At 26.4% G+C, this 13270-nt stretch overlaps 4 protein-coding genes across 5 annotated transcripts in view; 2 read left to right on the top strand and 2 right to left on the bottom strand.

Moving 5' to 3' along the window:
• LOC114127329 (ABC transporter F family member 4-like) overlaps window positions 1-13270 on the bottom strand; it is a 220455-nt gene that overhangs the window by 6171 nt on the left and 201014 nt on the right. The window lies entirely within an intron of this gene.
• On the top strand, window positions 1503-4414 carry LOC114127327 (YTH domain-containing protein 1). 2 transcript variants are annotated; one of them, XM_027991528.2, is made up of 3 exons: window positions 1503-2283; window positions 2725-3195; window positions 3274-4414. In XM_027991528.2, the coding sequence occupies exons 1-3, from the start codon at window positions 2268-2270 to the stop codon at window positions 3948-3950; spliced, it is 1164 nt and encodes a 387-aa protein (XP_027847329.1). In that variant the 5' UTR covers window positions 1503-2267; the 3' UTR covers window positions 3951-4414. The 2 variants fall into 2 exon arrangements, with proteins under 2 accessions (XP_027847329.1, XP_027847330.1); XM_027991529.2 differs by having other exon boundaries at window positions 1503-1759; window positions 3274-4409.
• LOC114127338 (integrator complex subunit 11) lies at window positions 6532-9092 on the top strand. The gene is made up of 2 exons (XM_027991542.2): window positions 6532-8425; window positions 8621-9092. Exons 1-2 carry the CDS (start codon window positions 6882-6884, stop codon window positions 8886-8888), a joined length of 1812 nt encoding a protein of 603 aa, XP_027847343.1. The 5' UTR covers window positions 6532-6881; the 3' UTR covers window positions 8889-9092.
• Window positions 8954-11486, bottom strand: LOC114127339 (uncharacterized). The gene is made up of 3 exons (XM_027991543.2): window positions 11322-11486; window positions 10258-10520; window positions 8954-10168 (listed from the first exon to the last, which is right to left on the bottom strand). Exons 1-3 carry the CDS (start codon window positions 11380-11382, stop codon window positions 9134-9136), a joined length of 1359 nt encoding a protein of 452 aa, XP_027847344.2. The 5' UTR covers window positions 11383-11486; the 3' UTR covers window positions 8954-9133.

The following is a 13270-nucleotide window of genomic DNA, read 5'->3' as shown; positions in this document are numbered from 1 at the left end:
TGATATTATTGATGAATTGTAATATATTCGTAGTTACTAGTTTCATAGATATGCTCTGAACTTAAAGTATACAACTAGGTATACAAATATTATAATATTTATATAATTAGGTATATTGATATAGATAAGTGTTTGAAAAGTTTTGTTAACAATGCTGTTTTTATATTCCTAAATTCTCATTTATTATAATGTAAAAGTAAACTGTAAATTGTTAAAAAACTTGTATAATATAATATCTATTTATAGCAATTATAATTATTCGTGTATACAGTCACACTCGTCATAATAATAATATACAATAGTTTTATTATTTTACCTATTAATATTTATATGTATTTGAATGTTAGAAAAATGGGTAAGTTTTAAAGGGAAGGTTTTTGTGTTAGTTATTTTTTTAATTCCCCCAGAAAAGTTTGAATGTACGCCCCTGCCGGTTACTACTCTCACAATACAGTATACACAAAATATACTTATGGTATCGGACGGGAACCACTTCTCTTTAAAAAAAAACTATACCATAACAAATGCTCTTGCACGTTGTCTAAATAAGAGCCATGTCCTATCTCGCATATTATGTTGGTGTATTAGTGTATTACATACACCTTGGTTTGCACTTAGCAATTTGAAGTACATATAGCTACGAGTCTCGCATTGAGATGTACGATCTACATGTTATCACCACGAGTTCCCAGGGAGAATGCAGTTTTTTGAATAAATATGCGACGAGTTTACATGCGCAGATTGCACATCTCGATGCGAGACTCGCTGCAAATATTATGTGCTTCAAATCGGTGCGTAGCTTCATCCTACATCTATTGTATAATGTGAATTATAATCTTAGCGTAAATCACCCTCAAGACCACTCATCAACATTCAACCCCCTGTGATTATAATGAAATAGTTTAGTTCAATACTTCAATGTAAAATAATATTATTATTGTGCTTGTGTAGTTATATTGTGTTATGTACAAGAGTAGTGGATACAGTCATAGTGGGCAGTCGAGAGCCTATATAATAATATATATTATATTATATTATATAGGCTCTCTAGTGGGCAGTATACTGTACAGTGCAGCGGTTCCCAAACTGTGAGGCTCACCTCCCTTAGGCATAGGCGTGATGAATTTATATGGAGGGGCTATAGCCTTTTTTTTCCTTGTAGAAAATCTGACAAGAATTCAGACACAGAATTCTGGAGGGGTTGACATAATTTTTGGGGGGCTATAGTCCCCTTAGCCTCCCCATTCTACGCCTAAGCCCTTAGGAGGCGCGAGCACTTGACAGGGGAGACGTGATTCGTGTTATTTTGTCATAACAATAAAAATATTTGTATATTTAAATACTATACGTTTGTTATTTATTTATTCACGGGAGGCGCTATTATTATTTTTTTTATTCTTAGGGTGGCGTAAACTTTTTTGGGAACCGCTGGTATAGTGTATAATCAGTATAGTACCAAATACTACGATAATAATGATAATATCGTGTATAGTATTTGATACTCGCTAGTGCTATTACCGACGGCAGCGCGTGTGTGGTGCGTCCTACTCACTAACTGTATTGAAATTGTTTATATTATCAATATTTCATATTATAGTATTAGAATTTGTAATACACCTGCTTTTGTGAGTTTTGTTGAGAACAATATTCCGTTGTACGAATGTATCCGATTTTTTGTCTGAAAAACAGATCAGTCACCATTATCGCGTAGTGTTTTTAAATAATATATAAAAAAAATCGATCGTTAGTTTAAATCGCGGTAAGTCCACAACGAAATGGACGATTTCGTGGTATACTATAATATTATAGTCTGTAATTATGTTTATCGTCAACGGATGACGATATCTTACTCGACTTGTATCCTGAAAACTAATCGAAGTAATATGTTTAATTCTTACATCGGCATTGGTCGCAGATCTCCCTGTAATCCGGATTTAAATGGTTATCAAGATGTGTTCAAAATTCAACCAGATCCGTGTTTAATCAATTTTAAATACGTATTGTTTTCATTACTATGCATCATATTTTCATTATTTGCTCTCCTTTCGGTGAAGTTTCAAAAAAAAATTTTGTTCGTTTTATCACGTTAACTGTTTTTAAGAAATATTTACTGTGTAACGAAATACCCAACAGCAATGATCTGATGGGATTCTGTTTGGAATGAAGATCGCAGTCTGAGTACTGTCGGTGTCAATAATATTACTTCATGCCCGTAGTTTTTGTTTTTGTTTGTTAAATAATTTGATCGAGTCTATAATTTATTAACTATGGATCCTCAACAAGGTATAGATTATTTCAATATTTTCTTAAAATGTACCCACCACCTCTATGGATAACAAATGATTTAATTTTAATTTATATGTATAAATTAATAAAAATCCTGAAAATGTGTCTTATGATGATTAAATTCATGTAAATATATTATAATATACATGTTTCATACTCTCATTAGACATATTATGCATTAAGTCCTATTCAAAGAACTGTTTCATACTAAAAAAAAAAAAAATCATATCTTTTCAATAGTTACACACAAATAATTTCTGACTTCATATTATTTATTTAAACATTTTAATTTTTCTAATTATTTAGGTAGGAATAGGTATTTTTTTTATTTTTTCGCCTAAATTTTTATCCATAAAGATTTAACAATCAATATTATTTTGAAAAAGTATACTTATATTTTAAAAATTGTATTAATTTAAGAAATTATTATTTTTATAGTTATATCAATGGATGAAGATTCAATTAGTGTTCATGGATCTACTGCTGATTCCATTGAAGCATTTGATGAACTTCAAGTACTTGATGAAATCACAGAAGAAACCGACAATATCATTGAAGGTGATGAACAATTAGATGAAGAATTTGATACTAGAAGTGAAGCCAGTTCTAGTTCCATTGATGAGACTTCAACAAGAAATAAAATAAAATCAGAAAGATATATAAGAATAGATGAAGATTCATCAATTAAAAAAAAACCATCTGAAGAATACTTATCTAAACTAAAACTCTTGTTAAAAGAAGCTCGGTTTTTCATTATAAAAAGTAATAATTATGAAAATATTGAATTAGCTAAAATTAAAAATTGTTGGTCTACAAGACCGTGGAATGAGACAAAGTTAAATCAAGCTTTCAGAACATGTAAAAATGTAATTTTGATATTTTCAGTTAAAGAAAGTGGTAAATTTGCAGGTAAATAATAACATTTTAATGTATACATGATCATTATTTATCATTTTCTTATTCCAATATTTTTTTCTGATACTTTAGGATTTGCTAGAATTTCTGAAGCAGCTAGATATGATTTGTCACCTGTTGGTTGGGTACTACTCGGAAGTCGTAATTTATCAGGTGTATTTAAAGTTGACTGGATCACTACAAAAGAGTTAGAATTCAATGATACTTCTCATTTATTTAATGCATACAATGAAGGGAAAACTGTCAAAATTGCTCGTGATGGCCAAGAAGTTGATGCTAAGACTGGATTACAATTGTGCTCAATGTTTCTTGAAGATGAATCAATTGATTTTCAGTACATTTTAAAAAAAGCTAAAAATCATCAGCCCTCTATTAGTACAGCTGAATTACGACAACGACGTAGAGTGCTTGGTTTACCTGATGAAGGACCAACATCTAAAGAATATATACATGCTTACCGATTTAGATTACCACATAAACAACTACCAAGGATGTTATCACATCCATATTATGTACGTCCACCTTTGTATCCCTCATACCAATATAATTTAGGTGGATCACCAATGGTACAACGTTATTATGATGATGTACCTTTGTCACCTTTCCGGCTTCCCGTACATGTACCAGATACATATGCGCGGCCATTAGAAGATTACTACAAAAGGGATAGATTAGTTAATCTCAGAGAATATCACTCAAGTCATAGACGTGAAAAAGAACGCCATACTCATAGACATCGTTATCATTAAAATTTTGAAAACATATTCAAAAGATCCTCTTTAGATTACTAATATTGAAATATTAGTATTAATATTACTAGTCCTAAAATTAAATACATTTTATTGTTATTATTTTTGTATGATTGGAAATTTTATCCTACTATAATATTATGTTGTTTATATAATTTATTATTATTAAAATGGTTATTAATAGTTTAAAGTTATTATTTTTTACAAACATCAGTGATTATTAAAACATACTTGCTTTTAGTAGTATTCTTATTGTTTTATGATTTTTAATCACTATCATTTCTCTTTTGTAATACTTGATTTTGTTTTTACATTTTTTGTTGCAATTATACCATTTTAAAATGCATAAACATTTATATTTGGTCACTGTGTTTTTATAAGTATTTTATATTGTAAATATATTTTTCTCTTTTAATGTATATTTTAACTTAAATTTTATTCTTGGCTTTTATTTTGTAAATGACTTTAATAATTATATATATATATATTAAAATTCAAGAATATGGAACAATTAAATAATTTAATTTACTTAATAAACAAATTCTATATATATATAAAAAAATGTGTTAAAAAGTATTGAAAAAATATATACAACATTTTTTATATTAAAAATTGAAAACTAATGTAATTATTCCAGTTTGATACAACTTAGAATTCATGTTTATACAATGATTTTATACAATAATTAACCTTTTACAGTTACTGTTGTATATATTTGGTTTACTCTCATTATATCTTATTTTAAAATGATTTGCACAATAAACTTTGTTATTCTATAAGTCATTTTTATTTATTGATTGCTTGTACGTGTACAATAATTTATAACTAGTTACTAGGATGATACATTTTATTTTTCTTGATTCTTTATAACCTTACAAAATAAGTTTAAATTCTCAGGTAACCACATCAAAAATATGTATTGGCACAGTTCCATATTAGTATATTAGTATTTATTATTTTTGCTAAAGTAATCCAGAAAGGCCAAAGACAAAATAGAATAAACCTTTTTCATTAAAACTTAATTTTATCCTTGTGTATCGACAGCTTAAATATTGATAGGTTAAAAAGTTTCCAGAAGTTATCAAAAACATTGAGAGAAACTACATAAAATTGATGGAAAAATGGGAATTTATATGCATAACCAGTTATCGACAAAATTGATTTTTTTTTATAGGTAGTTGTAACTCATAAACAAATCACTGTAAATACTTGAAGTTTTCACAAAATGTTTATGTTAGCGTAATGTATACACAATTGTAATACCAAAATTTGGCTTTTTTTGAAATGTTAATCTATTTTTATAAGCGTTTATATTTGTATGAAATCGCATATCCAATAATGATGAATTTGTTATTATTCAAAAAGTGTAAGTCATACATACTTGAAAATGTCACTAGTTATTAAAATTGTCATTTTCTTAAAATAATTTAATTTTTAAAATATTTCGCTTATTTAAAGGCTATGTAATAGGTATTTGAAATATTTGTATTTTTTTTTATAAATGGTGATTAAATTTTTGGCTAAGTCAAAATACTTGAAAACTTAATACAAAGTTCCTCACGAGTTAGTCTTATAGTGATTCAAAAATTATTATAAGAATACATAAATATAATAAAATTTGCAAAATTTTTCAAAATTATGTAATTTTCAAATTATTTTGTAGTTAAAAATTAATAAAATTTTTGTATAAGTAACTAAGAATTGAAAATTTAATACCAGATTTTCCATAAGTTTGACTTACAATAATTATAAAAGAAGTTAAGCGTTGGCAAATTAATTTTTTTTTATCTAGTTTACATTTTTACGAAATCAAACATTCACTTGTAAAATCACTATTTATTACTATCAAATAATTTTAGATTTGGGTTATAATTTAAAATTATTAGTCATAGAAACTTGAAACATACACCATTTGTTTGAATTGCCATTCTCTATACATAATATAATATAATAATATAAATAATATAATTTTGGGTTATTCAAGTCATTAAAACATAAATCGCCTTTTTCCCTACCCAGAGAAAAATATATGTTCTATATTACCTATTGGCTATTTCAATAATAATATGTAAACTACCTTCATAATAATTTGATACAATAGGTTTAAATAATGACCTATATTATGTTGTTTTTAATTAATATGTATTTCACTCTATCTAACACAAGCTATTAATTTATAAAGTTAAAAGAGATAAATAATCGTGTAAATAAATTTAGTATTTTCTTTTTGTAATTTAAAATTAAAAAAAAAGAATAAATATAGCATTACAAAAGTTTGCTATAATATTATAAACTACCAAGTATAAAGTAAATTCTACTTATAAGTCATAGAACTTAATTGGTATTTGGTACCTTATAAAGTCTATGAATTATGATTCTACTTCAATTCTATCACGGTTTTAGACCATCTATTAAGCCGTGAATTCTATCTTTAAATGTGGTTATATCCTAATCTTATCATTATAACCATGAAATATAATAATAAAAATATTATTATTTATTATATTCTATTATCAGTAGTCATTCAGTATCAGAAAATGTCATATCACCTAATAATTGTACAAATACTACAAATGTAGTAGCCAGTTGTACTAGTTGTAGGTCCGTTTTAATAGTATTATTGTTTAAAGTTTAAATACAAATAAGTCAAAATTACAAAATACCAATTTAAATTATTTAATGTTATTAAAAAAATATTCAATGTTATATTAAGCTTCAATGATTTTTAATGTTAGCATTTTTTAATTTTTTTTCACTAATCTGTCAGTCAGCAGTTATTTTTAAATTTAAAAGTATATAAATTGAGTTTGTTCGAGTTCTTTTTTGTAATAATTTATATCACATTGTATACATAATTCTTATGAATAATTTCAATTCAGTTTGGTTTTATTCTCTTCAGTTTGTTAAATAGTAAATACCAATACCTTGATTATGAATATCAGCAACCGCATCATAGTCACTCCGTTGGGAGCTGGTCAGGATGTTGGACGTAGTTGCATCTTAATAACAATTGGAAATCGAAATATTATGCTTGATTGTGGAATGCATATGGGCTATCAAGATGAACGCAAATTTCCTGATTTTTCATATATAACATCTGATGGTAATATAACAGACATAATTGACTGTGTAATTATTTCACATTTTCATTTAGATCATTGTGGTGCACTGTCCTATTTAACTGAACACCTTGGTTATCATGGTCCTATATATATGACACATCCAACTAAAGCAATTGCTCCAATTTTATTAGAAGACATGCGTAAACATTTAGTTGAGTACGAAGAAGAAGCAAAATATTTCACATCAAGTGCAATTAGAGATTGTATGAAAAAAGTAACCGCAGTAAATTTACATGAAGTTGTAACTGTTAAAGAAGATATAGAACTAAAAGCATATTATGCTGGTCATGTATTGGGAGCTGCTATGTTTTATATTAAAGTTGGGAATGACTCTGTGGTATACACTGGAGATTTTTCCATGACCCCCGACAGACATTTAGGAGCTGCTTGGATTGATAAATGTCGCCCAACATTACTTATAACAGAATCAACATATGCTACAACAATAAGAGATTCAAAGCGATGTAGGGAACGAGACTTTTTAAAAAATGTGCATGAATGTATAGATCGTGGTGGTAAAGTGTTAATACCAATTTTTGCTTTGGGAAGAGCTCAAGAGTTATGTATTCTTATTGACACTTATTGGGATCGCATGGGTCTTAAGGTTCCTGTTTACTTTGCAGCTGGTTTAACTGAAAAAGCTAATAGTTATTACAAAATGTTTATAACTTGGACAAATCAAAAAGTCAGACAAACGTTTGTTCACCGGAACATGTTTGATTTTAAGCACATTAAACCATTCGATAAAACGTATATGCATAATCCTGGTCCTATGGTAGTATTTGCAACACCTGGTATGTTACATGCTGGCTTATCGTTGAATATATTTAAAAAGTGGGCTCCTGATGAGAAAAATATGTTGATAGTACCAGGTTATTGTGTATCTGGGACTGTTGGTAATAAAGTCTTGAGTGGTTCTAAAAAAATTGAAGCAGAACCAAATAAATTCATTGATGTTAAAATGTCAGTTGAATATTTATCATTTTCAGCTCATGCTGATGGTAAGGGTATCATACAACTAATAAAGAACTGTGAACCTCAAAATGTGTTATTGGTTCATGGTGAAGAAGAAAAAATGAAATTTCTCAGAGCTAAAATAATGCAAGAATTTAATATTAACTGTTACATGCCTGCTAATGGTGAAACTGTAGAAATTGAAACAGCGAACATACATACATTCAATATGAGTACAAAACTAGTTAAAGAAATATTAGATGATCAGTCAAATAATTTGGGAAATGGGAAACGCTTAGTACACGGGGCATTCCTTTTAAAAAATGGTTCTTCTAATTTAAATGCTATGAGTGTGAAAGATACTTTTAAAGAATTAGATATTCAACGGCACACCTTAAGGTTTGTTTTACAATATTTGATATAGAATATTACTGACTAAATATATTTTCTACATTCTTGTGAATATTTGTGATAACTCTTGACTTACTAAAACTATTTTAATATAAATTAAATAATCTATAATTTCTAAACAATTTCAAAAGTAATTATGCTGAAATAAATTGTTTTGTTAAATTTTATGATTATTATTTTCAGATTTACTTGTACAGTGGAAATTAAAGAATCGTCTACAATCCAAAAAACCAAAACTAAATTGTATAATATGCTGGAGAATAATTTACCAATTTTCAAAAACAAACTTACTATGTCTGATGGATCAATATCATTAGCATCAATTTTGGTGACTGTAGAAGACAGTATGGATAATAATAAAAAGAAAATTGTAATTTCTTGGGCTAACGAAGATGAGCCACTAGGTAATCATGTGCTTGAAATGTTACAAAATATGAGCAAGTCTGATTAATATAGATATTTGTGTTCCTTTTTTGTTTTAATATTATAAATTATAATAAAGCCGATTTAAAACAATTTGTAAATTTAATATATTTTATTTTTTTAACAATTTTATTATCATAAAGATAAAAATAAATTAATAATAAGTGTCTTTATAATATTCTAAATTATAAAAAGTTCCATTTATCACAGTAAAATAGTATTTTACATTTTATTTGTTTTTATTGTTTCAATAAAAGTTTTCTGAACATCTATTCAAAAATCTTCCTTACTAACAATATTAATATCTTCATGTAATATCTCATTCTCTTTAAATATGTCTGTAATATTATGTTCCATCATTTTGTCTATTATTGGTGGAATTCTTTGTTCAATTTTTTCTTGCACGTCAACTTTATCTAAAAAGTCCTGTATTCTTTTTTTAATAGGAAGTTCCATTGCATCTACAATTTTATTCCTTAAAATATTGGGAAAAATATTGACAAGTGCTTCAGCTAAATAATCAATTGTACCTGCTCCATCCATCCGCAATTGAATATTTCCTACAGATAAACCGAACTCATTTAAAAATGGAGCTAATCTTGTGTCCATTGGTTGAGTCACATTGGCCTCAAGTTGTATATAATCAATTGAAAAACTTAAGACACCTGTAGTTTTTAATACTCCTGCTGCTCCAATTTTCCACTGACAATGTCCTTTAAGTTCCTGAGTTCCTATATGTACGACTGATATAATTGTTTGATTCTGTATACTTATGTGAATATCTCCTAATCTATATATACTTGATAGGCCGGATATCCAAATTTCATTGACATCCAAACTAAATATATTGAAATTTACTGCATTTATTAAATCTTCTACGCGCCATGGATCATATCCCATTGATTTTATTTGTTGACGACTCTCAGCTATCAGTAAGTCTACGGGAGGTATTGTATTTGGAAAACGTTTAAAATGTTTCATTTTTTGATTAAGTTCTTCTTTTATCATTACATTAATTAGTTTCATAATGATGGGCTTAATAGTTTGAACAACAAAATTTGTAAAACTATTAACAAATGTATCATAAAATGGTATATTTATTTTATCTGTATCCATGTGTAAACTCTCATAGTTCATATTCATATTCAAATTATTAGTCTCCAAGTGTCCTGATTCACTTACTTTTAAGCTCAAATGACCATCAATATGAAGTTGTATGAGCGTTACATTGTAATATCCTTCATACATTTTCCAATAAGAATAATTACCTACTACCACTAATGTATCAATTGAAATTCCAAATTCCAACTATAAAATAATAAATAATTTAACATAATTAGACAACCAATTCAATATATTTTTTTGATAATTTATAATCAATTTGTAACTATACAAACCTGTAAATCGACCAAATTTACGTATAATTTTTTTAGTCTAAATTTTGAATGTCCCCTCATTGTTGAATTATGCATACTCCACAAAGGGCTTTCATTATCAGGTATTGGTTCAGGATCTGAATATGGTGGTACTATAGCTTCAGGCAATCCTACAGGATCTGGATTTTGGTAATGTTCTAGAACATTTTTCGTCAACATGGTCAAATTTATAATTCGTTCATCAGCTTCTGACAGTGAAGGCACATCATCATCAAATGCATAGACTTAAAAAAGTGAAACGATAAAATATATATTAAAGTGCAGAAAATGTATATATTATATAATAATAAGGAAATAGATATTATTGTAATAACAAGTCAATACATGTAAAATGTATTCTGTATCTTTTTACATTATTTAATAATAAACCGAATACGTTAAAATATTAAAATTGGATTTTACTTATTCATCTGTACATTTTTCTGTAGTACTAAGATTTTACAGATGGTGGATTTTGTTTCAAAATTAGAAACAACACTTTTATTTAGTAAAAATAATGACAATTATAATGAATGATTTCTTGTTTTGTACTGTATCTTAAATTGTGGTACACATATACCTATGAGTCAAATACAGTAAGTTAGTAAAAATGCAGTTAGATTAATACCAGCTTATTTTATGAAATTATCAGTGTAAAAAAATAAAGCATTATATTTTACAAGTTATAATATATATTTTTAGTCATCATAAATTCATAAATTTATAATTGTATTAAATAATTTAATAATTGATTAATTTAATGACTGCATTATTCTAACTGTATACAATATCCATAAATCGTCATCAATATATGAAATGCTATCAAAATGTAACTAATTTATACAAAATCTACTAAATAAGAAATATGCATACAACATATATTTTAATTAGAAAAATAAATAAAATAAAATTGGTCTCATTTCAATTGAAATGAATTATTAAAGTGCACACATTTTTCTATTAGATTAAAAATATTTTATTTAAATAAAAATATGCATTTACAATAAATTCTATTCCCTTTTAATAATTAATAATGTTTTACTTACATTGACATAAACAATTGGTATTTAACATAAAAATTATAACTAAAACAATATTTGTTTTCATTTTTATTATGATTTATGTGTAACAATTTTACATATTTTATTTTTACATTTTATTTGTACATAATATAGAAATTAATGTTTCTAGGTTAATAATATGTTATAAATTAAATTATTATTTCCATTATATACAATATACATTTACCTTTGACCTAATGTATGTATTTTATCATTTTAATCAACTACCTATTTGATAAACACATTAAAAACATTTCATCTTTTATTGTTTGCACAATATTTAAGTAATACTTAAATTCCTAGTAAGATCATTTTATTATAGGAAATATGAAATGATTATATTGATTTATAAACAATACTGAATGATTCTATTATCGAACAACATTCATTATTTTAAAATTTATTTCAAAATAAAATAAAAAAATTATACTTTTTTGAACATCAATATATATTTTTAATTTCATATTTGAAGCAGAACTTTTCGGAGTAAATATTTTAAGTATTAAGATCGAAATTTGTTTAAAAGTTTGAGTTATAAATTTTTAAAGTTAGGTAAACACTAAGCAGAGTAGTAGATGAAATTATATGGAGTATTCCGTACACGAAGTTATGAAATCTTAATTCTTATAAATTATAGCTCATAATCTACATCTACTTGTACGAATTTCGATTTTTATGTGTCAAAATCCCTACCCCGAAAAATATTCTTCTTCAGAATATTCAATTAAAAATGTATATTGTTATTCGTAAAAATAAAAAACATAAAATTATACTTGGGGGGGGGGGGGGGTAATGTATAAATATGTTATACTAAGACGTAATAAAATATGAAATTCTAACTATTCAGACATTCAGTCTTATTTCATAAACAATTTCAGGGGGGGTGTGAACCCTACCCTCCCCCGGATACGGTCTTGTAGTCATTGGATTATTGGAACAATTGATAATACGTAACTTTAGATTTTGAGCTTAATATTATTATTTGTTTGAATACTTTGTGTATTACACATTTTAATATTATTGTTTAATAACATTATGAATCAATTTTAAAATATTGATGTAATGATATGTAAACAATAAGTCATTGGACTTTGAACCATGATACATATTATATTTACATTATAACTTAACCATTTGTTTTTTTTTTATAAACTATAACTTATGATTTTTTAATCTTATATTATAAAATATAATATAAAACCAACGCTATAGGATACCTTAAAATAATTTATTATTACTTTTTCCTATATAATTTCTACAATTTATTTATTGTAATTGTATAAATATACTTGCTAGAAAAAAAACATTAGGTAAATATAACATTTTAAGTATGTTTCTATTCATTGGCGAAAATGGGGCTCCCCCATTCAAACTTCCATTTGAGGGACATGGCACCCTTAAATATATAGCCACCTCAAAAAAAAAAAAAAAAAATTATTATATTCAACTTTAATGAAAATAAATTCTTTGGTGATACACTATCAGTTATATGTATACTAATTTATTAAATATTCATTAATTGTTAAATCATTAATCAATAACTCTACGAACAAATATATTTTCAACAAAATAGTTTTACGATGACGAGCTGCAAGTACACATATTATTATCATTATATTGTCATATAATTATGTTATAATTTAATTAATATTGCTAGTGTATATTATATTACCATGGCCCAAACAATTTTTTTTATTGAACATATTAAAAGAGTCTACGACGGGAGTTAACCAATTGCGTTCTAAAAATTTTAGCGTCGATAGACCAGTTGCGATCAATACATTTTACATTGCATAAGCATACTTCAGACTTTGGTAGCCGAAGGGGCGCACAGCAAATTTTTAAATTAGGAGACCTATTTTTTTTTCTAGACATGAAGAAACATTAATTTTTTATGTTACAAAATTCACAATATTAGGAATATTTTTTGTTAT

Source organism: Aphis gossypii, chromosome 2, assembly GCF_020184175.1.
Source record: "Aphis gossypii isolate Hap1 chromosome 2, ASM2018417v2, whole genome shotgun sequence".
NCBI lineage: Eukaryota > Metazoa > Arthropoda > Insecta > Hemiptera > Aphididae > Aphis > Aphis gossypii.
Note: the sequence above shows the minus strand (reverse complement) of the source record. Positions and strands in the feature narration are given on the sequence as shown.

Excerpts from the sequence above, each read along its gene's own strand:
- LOC114127338 (XM_027991542.2), top strand. The coding sequence starts at position 6,882 with ATGAATATCAGCAACCGCATCATAGTCACTCCGTTGGGAGCTGGTCAG. Across the intron at positions 8,426-8,620 it reads ATTCAACGGCACACCTTAAG|ATTTACTTGTACAGTGGAAA; the intron begins GTTTGTTTTACA and ends TATTATTTTCAG.
- LOC114127327 (XM_027991528.2), top strand. Across the intron at positions 3,196-3,273 it reads AGAAAGTGGTAAATTTGCAG|GATTTGCTAGAATTTCTGAA; the intron begins GTAAATAATAAC and ends CTGATACTTTAG.
- LOC114127339 (XM_027991543.2), bottom strand. The coding sequence starts at position 11,382 with ATGAAAACAAATATTGTTTTAGTTATAATTTTTATGTTAAATACCAAT. Across the intron at positions 10,521-11,321 it reads TACCAATTGTTTATGTCAAT|TCTATGCATTTGATGATGAT; the intron begins GTAAGTAAAACA and ends CACTTTTTTAAG. Across the intron at positions 10,169-10,257 it reads TAAATTTGGTCGATTTACAG|TTGGAATTTGGAATTTCAAT; the intron begins GTTTGTATAGTT and ends ATTATTTTATAG.